This window comes from Oncorhynchus kisutch, unplaced genomic scaffold, assembly GCF_002021735.2.
Source record: "Oncorhynchus kisutch isolate 150728-3 unplaced genomic scaffold, Okis_V2 Okis06b-Okis10b_hom, whole genome shotgun sequence".
In the NCBI taxonomy this organism is placed as follows: Eukaryota; Metazoa; Chordata; class Actinopteri; order Salmoniformes; family Salmonidae; genus Oncorhynchus; species Oncorhynchus kisutch.
In genome coordinates, this window is record NW_022261983.1 from 20,653,035 (window position 1) to 20,669,879 (window position 16,845).

The 16,845-nt window shown below is 43.7% G+C and overlaps 1 protein-coding gene across 3 annotated transcripts in view; it reads left to right on the top strand.

Moving 5' to 3' along the window:
• Positions 1-4,385: 4,385 nt before the first annotated feature.
• The window catches only part of LOC116359926 (serine hydroxymethyltransferase, cytosolic-like), a 53,822-nt gene continuing 41,362 nt past the window's right edge, over positions 4,386-16,845 (top strand). For 2 of the 3 annotated variants that reach the window (XM_031813987.1, XM_031813988.1), the window contains exons 1-3: positions 4,386-4,479; positions 13,093-13,207; positions 15,798-15,943. In XM_031813987.1, coding sequence (XP_031669847.1) covers positions 13,109-13,207; positions 15,798-15,943 — 245 coding nt within the window. In that variant the 5' untranslated portion in view covers positions 4,386-4,479; positions 13,093-13,108. Of the gene's footprint in view, positions 4,480-13,092; positions 13,208-15,797; positions 15,944-16,681; positions 16,744-16,845 lie in introns of those variants that run through there. The other variant, XM_031813989.1, reaches the window with a different exon arrangement.

Here is a 16,845-nt window from a genome sequence, read left to right on the forward strand (position 1 = left end):
GTCTGAATGGTTATGGGTCTGAATGGTTATGGGTCTGAATGGTTATTGGTCTGAATGGTTATGGGTCTGAATGGTTCTGGGTCTGAATGGTTCTGGGTCTGAATGGTTATGGGTCTGAGTGGTTATGGGTCTGAATGGTTATGGGTCTGAATGGTTATGGGTCTGAATTAATAACTGCTATAGTCTACCACCATCTGAATGGTTCTGGGTCTGAAAGGTTCTGGGTCTGAATGGTTATGGGTCTGAATGGTTATGGGTCTGAATGGTTATGGGTCTGAGTGGTTATGGGTCTGAATGGTTATGGGTCTGAATTAATAACTGCTATAGTCTACCACCATCTGAATGGTTCTGGGTCTGAATGGTTCTGGGTCTGAATGGTTCTGGGTCTGAATGGTTATGGGTCTGAATGGTTATGGGTCTGAATGGTTATTGGTCTGAATGGTTATGGGTCTGAATGGTTATGGGTCTGAATTAATAACTGCTATAGTCTACCACCATCTGAATGGTTATGGGTCTGAATGGTTATGGGTCTAAATGGTTATGGGTCTGAATGGTTATGGGTCTGAATGGTTTTGGGTCTGAATTAATAACTGCTATAGACTACCACCATCTGAATGGTTATGGGTCTGAATGGTTATGGGTCTGAATGGTTATGGGTCTGAATTAATAACTGCTATAGTCTACCACCATCTGAATGGTTATGTGTCTGAATGGTTCTGGGTCTGAATGGTTCTGGGTCTGAATGGTTATGGGTCTGAATTAATAACTGCTCCATCCTACCACCATCTGAATGGTTATGGGTCTGAATGGTTATGGGTCTGAATGGTTATGGGTCTGAATTAATAACTGCTCCATCCTACCACCATCTGAATGGTTATGGGTCTGAATGGTTATGGGTCTGAATGGTTATGGGTCTGAATGGTTATGGGTCTGAATTAATAACTGCTCCATCCTACCACCATCTGAATGGTTATGGGTCTGAATGGTTATGGGTCTGAATGGTTATGGGTCTGAATGGTTATGGGTCTGAATGGTTATGGGTCTGAATTAATAACTGCTCCATCCTACCACCATCTGAATGGTTATGGGTCTGAATTAATAACTGCTCCATCCTACCACCATCTGAATGGTTATGGGTCTGAATGGTTATGGGTCTGAATGGTTATGGGTCTGAATGGTTATGGGTCTGAATGGTTATGGGTCTGAATGGTTATGGGTCTGAATTAATAACTGCTCCATCCTACCACCATCTGAATGGTTATGGGTCTGAATGGTTATGGGTCTGAATTAATAACTGCTCCATCCTACCACCATCTGAATGGTTATGGGTCTGAATGGTTATGGGTCTGAATGGTTATAGGTCTGAATGGTTATGGTCTGAATTAATAACTGCTCCATCCTACCACCATCTGAATGGTTATGGGTCTGAATGGTTATGGGTCTGAATGGTTATGGGTCTGAATGGTTATGGGTCTGAATGGTTATGGGTCTGAATTAATAACTGCTCCATCCTACCACCATCTGAATGGTTATGGGTCTGAATTAATAACTGCTCCATCCTACCACCATCTGAATGGTTATGGGTCTGAATGGTTATGGGTCTGAATGGTTATGGGTCTGAATGGTTATGGGTCTGAATTAATAACTGCTCCATCCTACCACCATCTGAATGGTTATGGGTCTGAATGGTTATGGGTCTGAATGGTTATGGGTCTGAATTAATAACTGCTCCATCCTACCACCATCTGAATGGTTATGGGTCTGAATGGTTATGGGTCTGAATGGTTATAGGTCTGAATGGTTATGGGTCTGAATTAATAACTGCTCCATCCTACCACCATCTGAATGGTTATGGGTCTGAATTAATAACTGCTCCATCCTACCACCATCTGAATGGTTATGGGTCTGAATTAATAACTGCTCCATCCTACCACCATCTGAATGGTTATGGGTCTGAATGGTTAGTGGTCTGAATGGTTATGGGTCTGAATTAATAACTGCTCCATCCTACCACCATCTGAATGGTTATGGGTCTGAATTAATAACTGCTCCATCCTACCACCATCTGAATGGTTATGGGTCTGAATTAATAACTGCTCCATCCTACCACCATCTGAATGGTTATGGGTCTGAATTAATAACTGCTCCATCCTACCACCATCTGAATGGTTATGGGTCTGAATGGTTAGTGGTCTGAATGGTTATGGGTCTGAATTAATAACTGCTCCATCCTACCACCATCTGAATGGTTATGGGTCTGAATTAATAACTGCTCCATCCTACCACCATCTGAATGGTTATGGGTCTGAATGGTTAGTGGTCTGAATGGTTATGGGTCTGAATTAATAACTGCTCCATCCTACCACCATCTGAATGGTTATGGGTCTGAATGGTTATGGGTCTGAATGGTTATAGGTCTGAATGGTTATGGGTCTGAATTAATAACTGCTCCATCCTACCACCATCTGAATGGTCATGGGTCTGAATTAATAACTGCTCCATCCTACCACCATCTGAATGGTTATGGGTCTGAATTAATAACTGCTCCATCCTACCACCATCTGAATGGTTATGGGTCTGGATTAATAACTGCTCCATCCTACCACCATCTGAATGGTTATGGGTCTGAATGGTTATGGGTCTGAATTAATAACTGCTCCATCCTACCACCATCTGAATGGTTATGGGTCTGAATGTTTATGGGTCTGAATTAATAACTGCTCCATCCTACCACCATCTGAATGGTTATGGGTCTGAATTAATAACTGCTCCATCCTACCACCATCTGAATGGTTATGGGTCTGAATTCATAACTGCTCCATCCTACCACCATCTGAATGGTTATGGGTCTGAATTAATAACTGCTCCATCCTACCACCATTGGATGGTTATGGGTCTGAATTAATAACTGCTCCATCCTACCACCATCTGAATGGTTATGGGTCTGAATTAATAACTGCTCCATCCTACCACCATCTGAATGGTTATGGGTCTGAATTAATAACTGCTCCATCCTACCACCATCTGAATGGTTATGGGTCTGAATTAATAACTGCTCCATCCTACCACCATCTGAATGGTTATGGGTCTGAATGAATAACTGCTCCATCCTACCACCATCAGGCGTTCGCTCTTCATTCAAACCCCTGAGTTCTATTGGCTGAATTAATAACTGCTCCATCCTACCACCATCAGGCGTTCGCTCTTCATTCAAACCCCTGAGCTCTATTGGCTGAATTAATAACTGCTCCATCCTACCACCATCTGAATGGTTATGGGTCTGAATGGTTATGGGTCTAAATTAATAACTGCTCCATCCTACCACCATCTGAATGGTTATTGGCTGAATTAATAACTGCTCCATCCTACCACCATCAGGCGTTCGCTCTTCATTCAAACCCCTGAGTTCTATTGGCTGAATTAATAACTGCTCCATCCTACCACCATCAGGCGTTCGCTCTTCATTCAAACCCCTGAGCTCTATTGGCTACTGTTTGTAAACATAGAGTTTCCTCATCCAATAGTCTGGTATAAGAAATGGAACAGAAAACGATGTCCAGCAACCTGTTCTAGGCTTCTTCTGCATGGGACTCCAAGGAGTGTGTTTCAAGGAGAGAGGCCTGTGGGGAACATTTCACAAGAGACAGAGGCTATCAGTTAGAACCTTATTATGCATAATCTCATTAATTAGCTAAATATAAGGCGAATACTGCATTGCATTTATTACCTGAAGGAGGTAGGCCAGGACAACTATATATAGAGTCTGTAGGTCTGTTGTGACTGTCTGTCTTTGACAGGGTGGGACCTAAGGTGCTATAACTGATCCTATTGGTCTGTTATGACTGTCTGTCTTTGACAGGGTGGGACCTAAGGTACAATAACTGATCCTATTGGTCTGTATTGACTGTCTGTCTTTGACAGGGTGGGACCTAAGGTACAATAACTGATCCTAATTGGTCTGTTATAACCGTCTGTCTTTGACTGGGTGGGACCTAAGGTGCTATAACTGATCCTATTGGTCTATTATGACTGTCTGTCTTTGACAGGGTGGGACCTAAGGTACAATAACTGATCCTAATTGGTCTGTTATAACCGTCTGTCTTTGACTGGGTGGGACCTAAGGTACTATACTATCTATCATATCACTATAACCATTTAAATGCTGTTCTGAATGTACCATGTTGTATCATAATAATTATTTCATAATTCAACTATTTATAGGCACTTTAATCAAGATATTTGTACAGTACGGTATTATTTCATCACTGTCTATCAGTTTCATTGGAAAGTTCAGATGTTTCTGTTATGTGTTTTTATTGGCTAACAGCGAGAAAGGGGGCGTGGACATCATGTCTCTCTGTACACTGATTGGTTTATAGGTTTCGCGGACTTTGTATTCCTAGTAAACTCAATTTGCATGTTTGTCTTTCTCCAAACGTCAGATTTCCAACGGTGACAGCTGCACAGCCGAGCGACCCGGTGGGTACCCAGCTAAATAACTCTTTAGTTGTTATATTTACGCTTTTTGTACGCTATTCACAAATAAAATGGCTCGATTAGCGTGCGGTTTTTGGGGTGACGTTTGACACTTTTTCTAGCTAGAAACTCATAGCTAAGTTAGCTATGATACAATGTGTAACTTTTTCTTGAATATGTGAGTCCTATTTAAAAAAAAAAAAAGGATTATGCATTAACTCAAATGTTCTATTTAGTCAAATCGGCTCGTAATATCGTAAATGTAGTGAAACAGTTAGACCGCATGTCACGAGACAGCTGAACCTGCTGGCTGACTTCAGTGCTATGCGGGATCCTCGGGACGGTCGTACTCTAACTGACCCGTACCTTACCCTACAGACAGACACAATGCCCCGTACCTCACCCTACAGACAGACACAATGACCCGTACCTTACCCTACAGACAGACACAATGACCCGTACCTTACCTACAGATAGACACAATGTCCCGTACCTTACCCTACAGATAGACACAATGTCCCGTACCTCACCCTACAGATAGACACAATGACCCGTACCTCACCCTACAGATAGACACAATGACCCGTACCTCACCCTACAGATAAACACAATGACCCGTACCTCACCCTACAGATAGACACAATGACCCGTACCTCACCCTACAGATAGACACAATGACCCGTACCTCACCCTACAGATAGACACAATGACCCGTACCTCACCCTACAGATAGACACAATGACCCGTACCTCACCCTACAGATAGACACAATGACCCGTACCTCACCCTACAGATAGACGCAATGACCCGTACCTCACCCTACAGATAGACGCAATGACCCGTACCTTATCCTAGGTATGAGGAGCGCCCAGAGTGTCTCTCTTTCATACAAAGGTATGAGGAGCATCCAGAGTTTCTCTCTTTCATACAAAGGTATGAGGAGCATCCAGAGTTTCTCTCTTTCATACAAAGGTATGAGGAGCGCCCAGATTTTCTCTCTTTCATACAAAGGTATGAGGAGCGCCCAGAGTTTCTCTCTTTCATACAAAGGTATGAGGAGCGTCCACAAAGTGTTTTGTGTGTGGAAGTGCTTAGTAATGAGTCTCTGATAACGAACACATTTAATAAAACGACACGTCCTGATCCAACATCCACATCATGATGGTAAACGACACGTCCTGATCCAACATCCACATCATGATGGTAAACGACACGTCCTGATCAAACATCCACATCATGATGGTAAATGACACGTCCTGATCAAACATCCACATCATGATGGTAAACCCAGAGAGTTATTTCAGAACAGGACAGAATGATTCAGGAAACTGGGCTTCGACTTTGGACCAGTCAGTCAACTAGCAAGACATTGTTGTCATTTTCTAACAGTTGATGATCAGCAGAAATAAGGGACTAACTAACTAACTCTCTCAGTAGACGTGACTTCCTCTTTCTAACAATCCCCTGGTCTTGTACACAGTATCTAACATTCACCAAAGCCAGCTACTGATAGTTCAACCCAGATGGAATATGATCAGGCCTACTGGACATCTGACTAGAAATGACTGTTGAAAACTAATCTAGGTTGGAACTGTTGATCAGGCCTACTGGACATCTGACTGTAGAAATGACTGTTGAAAACTAGTCTAGGTTGGAACTGTTGATCAGGCCTACTGGACATCTGACTGTAGAAATGACTGTTGAAAACTAGTCTAGGTTGGAACTGTTGATCAGGCCTACTGGACATCTGACTGTAGAAATGACTGTTGAAAACTAGTCTAGGTTGGAACTGTTGATCAGGCCTACTGGACATCTGACTGTAGAAATGACTGTTGAAAACTAGTCTAGGTTGGAACTGTTGATCAGGCCTACTGGACATCTGACTGTAGAAATGACTGTTGAAAACTAGTCTAGGTTGGAACTGTTGATCAGGCCTACTGGACATCTGACTGTAGAAATGACTGTTGAAAACTAGTCTAGGTTGGAACTGTTGATCAGGCCTACTGGACATCTGACTGTAGAAATGACTGTTGAAAACTAGTCTAGGTTGGAACTGTTGCTGTTAAAATACAATAATAATTGTTATTCTGAACTGGAATAAACTGATTGAAGCAAGATGCTTTTTGAGGCAAACAGGAAGTTTGAGAGATCTCCAGGGTTATCTATCCCTGAGAGAATGGGTTTGGTTATGGAGACCAGAGGGATCTCCAGGGTTATCTAATGGGTTTGGTTGTGGAGACCAGAGGGATCTCCAGGGTTATCTAATGGGTTTGGTTGTGGAGACCAGAGGGATCTCCAGGGTTATCTATCCCTGAGAGAACGGGTTTGGTTGTGGAGACCAGAGATCTCCCAGGGTTATCTAATGGGTTTGGTTGTGGAGACCAGAGGGATCTCCAGGGTTATCTAATGGGTTTGGTTGTGGAGACCAGAGGGATCTCCAGGGTTATCTAATGGGTTTGGTTGTGGAGACCAGAGGGATCTCCAGGGTTATCTAATGGGTTTGGTTGTGGAGACCAGAGATCTCCAGGGTTGACTGAGAACCCACTCACACAGTTCTGGGTTGTTCATCTACAAACAGGAAGTGGTCTCCTGACTGAGAACCCACCTCACACAGTTCTGGGTTGTTCATCTACAAACAGGAAGTGGTCTCCTGACTGAGAACCCACTCACACAGTTCTGGGTTGTTCATCTACAAACAGGAAGTGGTCTCCTGACTGAGAACCCACTCACGCAGTTCTGGGTTGTTCATCTACAACAGGAAGTGGTCTCCTGACTGACAGAGAAACAGTTCTGGGTTGTTCATCTACAACAGGAAGTGGTCTCCTGACTGAGAACCCACTCACACAGTTCTGCGTTGTTCATCTACAAACAGGAAGTGGTCTCCTGACTGAGAACCCACCTCACACAGTTCTGGGTTGTTAATCTACAAACAGGAAGTGGTCTCCTGACTGAGAACCCACCTCACACAGTTCTGGGTTGTTCATCTACAAACAGGAAGTGGTCTCCTGACTGAGAACCCACCTCACACAGTTCTGGGTTGTTAATCTACAAACAGGAAGTGGTCTCCTGACTGAGAACCCACCTCACACAGTTCTGGGTTGTTCATCTACAAACAGGAAGTGGTCTCCTGACTGAGAACCCACCTCACACAGTTCTGGGTTGTTCATCTACAAACAGGAAGTGGTCTCCTGACTGAGAACCCACCTCACACAGTTCTGGGTTGTTCATCTACAAACAGGAAGTGGTCTCCTGCCTGACTGAGAACCCACTCACACAGTTCTGGGTTGTTCATCTACAAACAGGAAGTGGTCTCCTGCCTGACTGAGAACCCACTCACACAGTTCTGCGTTGTTCATCTACAAACAGGAAGTGGTCTCCTGACTGAGAACCCACCTCACACAGTTCTGGGTTGTTCATCTACAAACAGGAAGTGGTCTCCTGACTGAGAACCCACCTCACACAGTTCTGGGTTGTTCATCTACAAACAGGAAGTGGTCTCCTGACTGAGAACCCACCTCACACAGTTCTGGGTTGTTCATCTACAACAGGAAGTGGTCTCCTGACTGACAGAGAACACAGTTCTGGGTTGTTCATCTACAAACAGGAAGTGGTCTCCTGACTGAGAACCCACCTCACACAGTTCTGGGTTGTTCATCTACAAACAGGAAGTGGTCTCCTGACTGAGAACTCACCTCACACAGTTCTGGGTTGTTCATCTACAACAGGAAGTGGTCTCCTGACTGACAGAGAACACAGTTCTGGGTTGTTCATCTACAACAGGAAGTGGTCTCCTGACTGACAGAGAACACAGTTCTGGGCAGATATGTCAGAGTGTTTTTAATGGGGGAAAATAAACATGAATAGATATTTATATGGATATTTAATGTCATTGTTATTTGTTTTAGGTATAAGGGCTGAAATGTACCGATATTTATGTATAGTTGGTCTATTACCACCTGAAGGGAACGAACCTCTGGTCTATTACCACCTGAAGGGCTGAAATGTACCGATATTTATGTATAGTTGGTCTATTACCACCTGAAGGGAACAAACCTCTGGTCTATTACCACCTGAAGGGAACAAACCTCTGGTCTATTACCACCTGAAGGGAACGAACCTCTGGTCTATTACCACCTGAAGGGCTGAAATGTACCGATATTTATGTATAGTTGGTCTATTACCACCTGAAGGGAACGAACCTCTGGTCTATTACCACCTGAAGGGCTGAAATTTACCGATATTTATGTATAGTTGGTCTATTACCACCTGAAGGGAACGAACCTCTGGTCTATTACCACCTGAAGGGCTGAAATGTACCGATATTTATGTATAGTTGGTCTATTACCACCTGAAGGGAACGAACCTCTGGTCTATTACCACCTGAAGGGAACGAACCTCTGGTCTATTACCACCTGAAGGGCTGAAATGTACCGATATTTATGTATAGTTGGTCTATTACCACCTGAAGGGAACGAACCTCTGGTCTATTACCACCTGAAGGGCTGAAATGTACCGATATTTATGTATAGTTGGTCTATTACCACCTGAAGGGAACGAACCTCTGGTCTATTACCACCTGAAGGGAACGAACCTCTGGTCTATTACCACCTGAAGGGCTGAAATGTACCGATATTTATGTATAGTTGGTCTATTACCACCTGAAGGGAACGAACCTCTGGTCTATTACCACCTGAAGGGAACGAACCTCTGGTCTATTACCACCTGAAGGGAACGAACCTCTGGTCTATTACCACCTGAAGGGAACGAACCTCTGGTCTATTACCACCTGAAGGGCTGAAATGTACCGATATTTATGTATAGTTGGTCTATTACCACCTGAAGGGAACGAACCTCTGGTCTATTACCACCTGAAGGGCTGAAATGTACCGATATTTATGTATAGTTGGTCTATTACCACCTGAAGGGAACGAACCTCTGGTCTATTACCACCTGAAGGGAACGAACCTCTGGTCTATTACCACCTGAAGGGCTGAAATGTACCGATATTTATGTATAGTTGGTCTATTACCACCTGAAGGGAACGAACCTCTGGTCTATTACCACCTGAAGGGCTGAAATGTACCGATATTTATGTATAGTTGGTCTATTACCACCTGAAGGGAACGAACCTCTGGTCTATTACCACCTGAAGGGCTGAAATGTACCGATATTTATGTATAGTTGGTCTATTACCACCTGAAGGGAACGAACCTCTGGTCTATTACCACCTGAAGGGCTGAAATGTACCGATATTTATGTATAGTTGGTCTATTACCACCTGAAGGGAACGAACCTCTGGTCTATTACCACCTGAAGGGAACGAACCTCTGGTCTATTACCACCTGAAGGGCTGAAATGTACCGATATTTATGTATAGTTGGTCTATTACCACCTGAAGGGAACGAACCTCTGGTCTATTACCACCTGAAGGGAACGAACCTCTGGTCTATTACCACCTGAAGGGCTGAAATGTACCGATATTTATGTATAGTTGGTCTATTACCACCTGAAGGGAACGAACCTCTGGTCTATTACCACCTGAAGGGAACGAACCTCTGGTCTATTACCACCTGAAGGGCTGAAATGTACCGATATTTATGTATAGTTGGTCTATTACCACCTGAAGGGAACGAACCTCTGGTCTATTACCACCTGAAGGGAACGAACCTCTGGTCTATTACCACCTGAAGGGCTGAAATGTACCGATATTTATGTATAGTTGGTCTATTACCACCTGAAGGGAACGAACCTCTGGTCTATTACCACCTGAAGGGCTGAAATGTACCGATATTTATGTATAGTTGGTCTATTACCACCTGAAGGGAACAAACCTCTGGTCTATTACCACCTGAAGGGAACGAACCTCTGGTCTATTACCACCTGAAGGGCTGAAATGTACCGATATTTATGTATAGTTGGTCTATTACCACCTGAAGGGAACGAACCTCTGGTCTATTACCACCTGAAGGGCTGAAATGTACCGATATTTATGTATAGTTGGTCTATTACCACCTGAAGGGAACAAACATCTGGTCTATTACCACCTGAAGGGCTGAAATGTACCGATATTTATGTATAGTTGCATATTTTACTACGCTTGGGTCCCAGGAAAACTGAATGTCTAATTTGGGTGCCAGGCTGAAAAGGTTAAAGAACCCCCTGCTTTACACGCTACAACACAGAATGGGTGACTTTATCTAGCGAGGTTAGTTTGGGTCCCAGGCTGAACAGGTTAAAGAACCCCCTGCTTTACACGCTACAACACAGAATGGGTGACTTTATCTAGCGAGTTTGGTTTGGGTCCCAGACTGAAAAGGTTAAAGAACCCCCTGCTTTACACGCTACAACACAGAATGGGTGACTTTATCTAGCGAGGTTAGTTTGGGTCCCAGGCTGAAAAGGTTAAAGAACCCCCTGCTTTACACGCTACAACACATAATGGGTGACTTTATCTAGCGAGGTTAGTTAGCTGACGGTGGCTGGCCTCTTTAAATTGGACAAACAAGATAACAGAAGTCATGAGTCCAGCTGCTGTTGCATCAGACACAGAGTGGCAGTGACAGGGGTGGCACCCTATTCCCTACATAGTCCACTATTTCCACCAGGACCATACCAAATGGCACCCTATTCCCTACATAGTCCACTATTTCCACCAGAACCATACCAAATGGCATCCTATTCCCTACATAGTCCACTATTTCCACCAGAACCATACCAAATGGCATCCTATTCCCTACATAGTCCACTATTTCCACCAGAACCATACCAAATGGCATCCTATTCCCTACATAGTCCACTATTTCCACCAGAACCATACCAAATGGCATCCTATTCCCTACATAGTCCACTATTTCCACCAGAACCATACCAAATGGCATCCTATTCCCTACATAGTCCACTATTTCCACCAGGACCATACCAAATGGCACCCTATTCCTTACACACTGTTCCAGTGATAACCTGACTAAATATAGTCCTGAATACCAGATGACCTGACTAAATATAGTCCTGAATACCAGATGACCTGACTAAATATAGTCCTGTTGGTTTAAACATGTCTGTTCCAGTGATAACCTGACTAAATATAGTCCTGTTGGTTTTAACATGGCTGTTCCTGTGATAACCTGACTAAATATAGTCCTGTTGGTTTAAACATGTCTGTTCCAGTGATAACCTGACTAAATATAGTCCTGTTGGTTTAAACATGGCTGTTCCAGTGATATCCTGACTAAATATAGTCCTGAATACCAGATAACCTGACTAAATATAGTCCTGTTGGACTAAACATGGATGTTCCTGTGATAACCTGACTAAATATAGTCCTGAATACCAGATAACCTGACTAAATATAGTCCTGTTGGTTTAAACATGTCTGTTTTAGTGATAACCTGACTAAATACAGTCCTGTTGGTTTAAACATGGCTGTTCCAGTGATAACCTGACTAAATATAGTCCTGAATACCATATAACCTGACTAAATATAGTCCTGTTGGTTTAAACATGGCTGTTCCTGTGATAACCTGACTAAATACAGTCCTGTTGGTTTAAACATGGCTGTTCCAGTGATAACCTGACTAAATATAGTCCTGAATACCATATAACCTGACTAAATATAGTCCTGTTGGTTTAAACATGGCTGTTCCTGTGATAACCTGACTAAATATAGTCCTGTTGGTTTAAACATGTCTGTTCTAGTGATAACCTGACTAAATACAGTCCTGAATACCAGATGACCTGACTAAATATAGTCCTGAATACCAGATGACCTGACTAAATATAGTCCTGTTGGTTTAAACATGGCTGTTCCTGTGATAACCTGACTAAATATAGTCCTGTTGGTTTAAACATGGCTGTTCCAGTGATAACCTGACTAAATACAGTCCTGAATACCAGATGACCTGACTAAATATAGTCCTGAATACCAGATAACCTGACTAAATATAGTCCTGAATACCAGATGACCTGACTAAATATAGTCCTGTTGGACTAAACATGGCTGTTCCTGTGATAACCTGACTAAATACAGTCCTGTTGGACTAAACATGGCTGTTCCTGTGATAACCTGACTAAATACAGTCCTGTTGGTTTAAACATGTCTGTTCTAGTGATAACCTGACTAAATATAGTCCTGTTGGTTTAAACATGGCTGTTCGAGTGATAACCTGACTAAATATAGTCCTGTTGGTTTAAACATGGCTGTTCCAGTGATAACCTGACTAAATATAGTCCTGAATACCATATAACCTGACTAAATATAGTCCTGAATACCAGATATCCTGACTAAATATAGTCCTGTTGGACTAAACATGGCTGTTCCTGTGATAACCTGACTAAATATAGCCCTGAATACTATATTTTCCCAACAACTGATATTTAGAGGGGTTGGCAAAAGATACTGTTGAATCTTATTTGGCATAGCCTAACTAACTAACTGTCTGTCTTGTCTCATAGCTTAACTAACTAACTGTCTGTCTTGTCTCATAGCTTAACTAACTAACTAACTAACTAACTAACTGGCTGTCTTGTCTCATAGCTTAACTAACTAACTAACTGTCTGTCATGTCTCATAGCTTAACTAACTAACTAACTAACTGGCTGTCTTGTCTGTGTCTGTAGATCAGTACCAGTCGTCATGTCTCATAGCAACGGTACCAGTCACCATGTCAGTAAGGACGTGTGGGAGTCTCACAACAAGATGATGCAGGAGCCACTCAGCTCCAACGACTCTGAGGTACGTCACACGGGGGGGGGGGGGGGGGGGGGAGGAGTGTGTGAGTTTGTGTGTGTGTGTGTGTGTGTGTATGTATGTATGAGGCCGGGATTGAAACCGATCGCCCTTTGTCGACAATGCGTCCACCAAAAGGCAATTTTTGCGGAGCCCCGCATTCACAGTAAACACTGTGAGCTCAATCAGAAAGGACCTTTTGAAATGTGAATGTTGTTGACGAAGGGATCTGATTGGTTCCTGGTGTGAGTGTCTGATTGGTTCCTGGTGTGAGTGTCTGATTGGTTCCTGGTGTGAGTGTCTATAAGGCTGTGTGTTTAAGCCTGGTTTCTATATTCTAGAATCCACATGGTGATAAAATATGCACATTTTCCCTCCGATGGTGTTTCTACCTAAACTGACTCGTTGCTGTTGATGACGTCACTTTTACGTTTCCTCGTACCGAATATAAAGGGCAATGTGTTTCAGCCAGGTAACTACAGGCCAGGTAACTACAGGCCAGGTAACTACAGGCTGGGTTAAGGCCAGGTAACTACAGGCCAGGTAACTACAGGCCAGGTACTACAGGCCAGGTAACTACAAGCTGGGTTAAGGCCAGGTAACTACAGGACAGGTAACTACAGGCCAGGTAACTACAGGCCGGGTTAAGGCCAGGTAACTACAGGCCAGGTAACTACAGGCCAGGTAACTACAAGCTGGGTTAAGGCCAGGTAACTACAGGACAGGTAACTACAGGCCAGGTAAATACATGCCAGGTAACTACAGGCTGGGTTAAGGCCAGGTAACTACAGGCTGGGTTAAGGCCAGGTACCTACAGGCTGGGTTAAGGCCAGGTACCTACAGGCTGGGTTAAGGCCAGGTAACTACAGGCTGGGTTAAGGCCAGGTAACTACAGGCTGGGTTAAGGCCAGGTAACTACAGGCTGGGTTAAGGCCAGGTAACTACAGGCTGGGTTAAGGCCAGGTAACTACAGGCTGGGTTAAGGCCAGGTAACTACAGGCTGGGTTAAGGCCAGGTAACTACAGGCTGGGTTAAGGCCAGGTAACTACAGGCTGGGTTAAGGCCAGGTAACTACAGGCCGGGTTGAGACCAGGTAACTACAGGCTGGGTTAAGGCCAGGTAACTACAGGCTGGGTTAAGGCCAGGTAACTACAGGCTGGGTTAAGGTCAGGTAACTACAGGCCGGGTTGAGGTCAGGTAACTACAGGCTGGGTTAAGGCCAGGTAACTACAGGCCAGGTAACTACAGGCTGGGTTAAGGCCAGGTAACTACAGGCCAGGTAACTACAGGCTGGGTTAAGGCCAGGTAACTACAGGCCGGGTTGAGGCCAGGTAACTACAGGCTGGGTTGAGGCCAGGTAACTACAGGCTGGGTTGAGGCCAGGTAACTACAGGCCGGGTTGAGGCCAGGTAACTACAGGCTGGGTTGAGGCCAGGTAACTACAGGCCGGGTTGAGGCCAGGTAACTACAGGCCGGGTAACTACAGGCTGGGTTGAGGCCAGGTAACTACAGGCTGGGTTGAGGCCAGGTAACTACAGGCCGGGTTGAGGCCAGGTAACTACAGGCCGGGTAACTACAGGCTGGGTTGAGGCCAGGTAACTACAGGCTGGGTTGAGGCCAGGTAACTACAGGCCGGGTTGAGGCCAGGTAACTACAGGCCGGGTTGAGGCCAGGTAACTACAGGCCGGGTTGAGGCCAGGTAACTACAGGCCAGGTAACTACAGGCCAGGTAACTACAGGCCGGGTAACTACAGGATGGGTTGTGTTAGGTGTGTATTATAATGATTAATGAATCAGTGTATTATAATGAATCCGTGTATTGTCTAGGTGTATTATAATGAATCAGTGTATTGTCTAGGTGTATTATAATGAATCCGTGTATTATAATGAATCGGTGTATTGTCTAGGTGTATTATAATGAATCAGTGTATTATAATGAATCGGTGTATTGTCTAGGTGTATTATAATGAATCCGTGTATTATAATGAATTGGTGTATTGTGTGTATTATAATGAATCGGTGTATTGTCTAGGTGTATTATAATGAATCCGTGTATTATAATGAATCGGTGTATTGTGTGTATTATAATGAATCTGTGTATTGTGTGTATTATAAAGAATCGGTGTATTGTCTAGGTGTATTATAATGAATCCGTGTATTGTCTAGGTGTATTATAATGAATCCGTGTATTGTCTAGGTGTATTATAATGAATTGGTGTATTATCTAGGTGTATTATAATGAATTGGTGTATTATCTAGGTGTATTATAAAGAATCGGTGTATTGTCTAGGTGTATTATAATGAATCCGTGTATTGTCTAGGTGTATTATAATGAATCTGTGTATTGTCTAGGTGTATTATAATGAATTGGTGTATTATCTAGGTGTATTATAATGAATCCGTGTATTGTGTGTATTATAATGAATCGGTGTATTGTCTAGGTGTATTATAATAAATCCGTGTATTGTCTAGGTGTATTATAATGAATCAGTGTATTGTCTAGGTGTATTATAATGAATCGGTGTATTGTCTAGGTGTATTATAATGAATCGGTGTATTGTCTAGGTGTATTATAATGAATCAGTGTATTGTCTAGGTGTTCTCCATCATCAAGAGAGAGAAGCACCGTCAGACCTTTGGCCTGGAGCTGATCGCATCAGAGAACTTCACCTCCAGAGCTGTTCTAGAAGCCCTGGGCTCCTGTATGAACAACAAGTACTCAGAGGGGTATCCTGGACAGAGGTAGGCACTATGAAGCTATGAACCTGTATTTAACCAGTCACTCAGAGGGGTAACCAGGACAGAGGTAGGCACTATGAAGCTATGAACCTGTATTTAACCAGGGAGTCACTCAGAGGGGTATCCTGGACAGAGGTAGGCACTATGAAGCTATGAACCTGTATTTAACCAGGGAGTCACTCAGAGGGGTATCCTGGACAGAGGTAGGCACTATGAAGCTATGAACCTGTATTTAAACAGGGAGTCACTCAGAGGGGTATCCTGGACAGAGGTAGGCACTATGAAGCTATGAACCTGTATTTAAACAGTCACTCAGAGGGGTATCCTGGACAGAGGTAGGCACTATGAAGCTATGAACCTGTATTTAAACAGGGAGTCACTCAGAGGGGTATCCTGGACAGAGGTAGGCACTATGAAGCTATGAACCTGTATTTAACCAGGGAGTCACTCAGAGGGGTAACCTGGACAGAGGTAGGCACTATGAAGCTATGAACCTGTATTTAAACAGGGAGTCACTCAGAGGGGTAACCTGGACAGAGGTAGGCACTATGAAGCTATGAACCTGTATTTAACCAGGGAGTCACTCAGAGGGGTATCCTGGACAGAGGTAGGCACTATGAAGCTATGAACCTGTATTTAAACAGTCACTCAGAGGGGTATCCTGGACAGAGGTAGGCACTATGAAGCTATGAACCTGTATTTAACCAGGGAGTCACTCAGAGGGGTAACCTGGACAGAGGTAGGCACTATGAAGCTATGAACCTGTATTTAAACAGTCACTCAGAGGGGTATCCTGGACAGAGGTAGGCACTATGAAGCTTTATGAACCTGTATTTAACCTACCTCTGTCCAGGATACCCCTCTGAGGTAAGAAAAGCAATCGCATCCTGTAGCAAAAGTCTTCA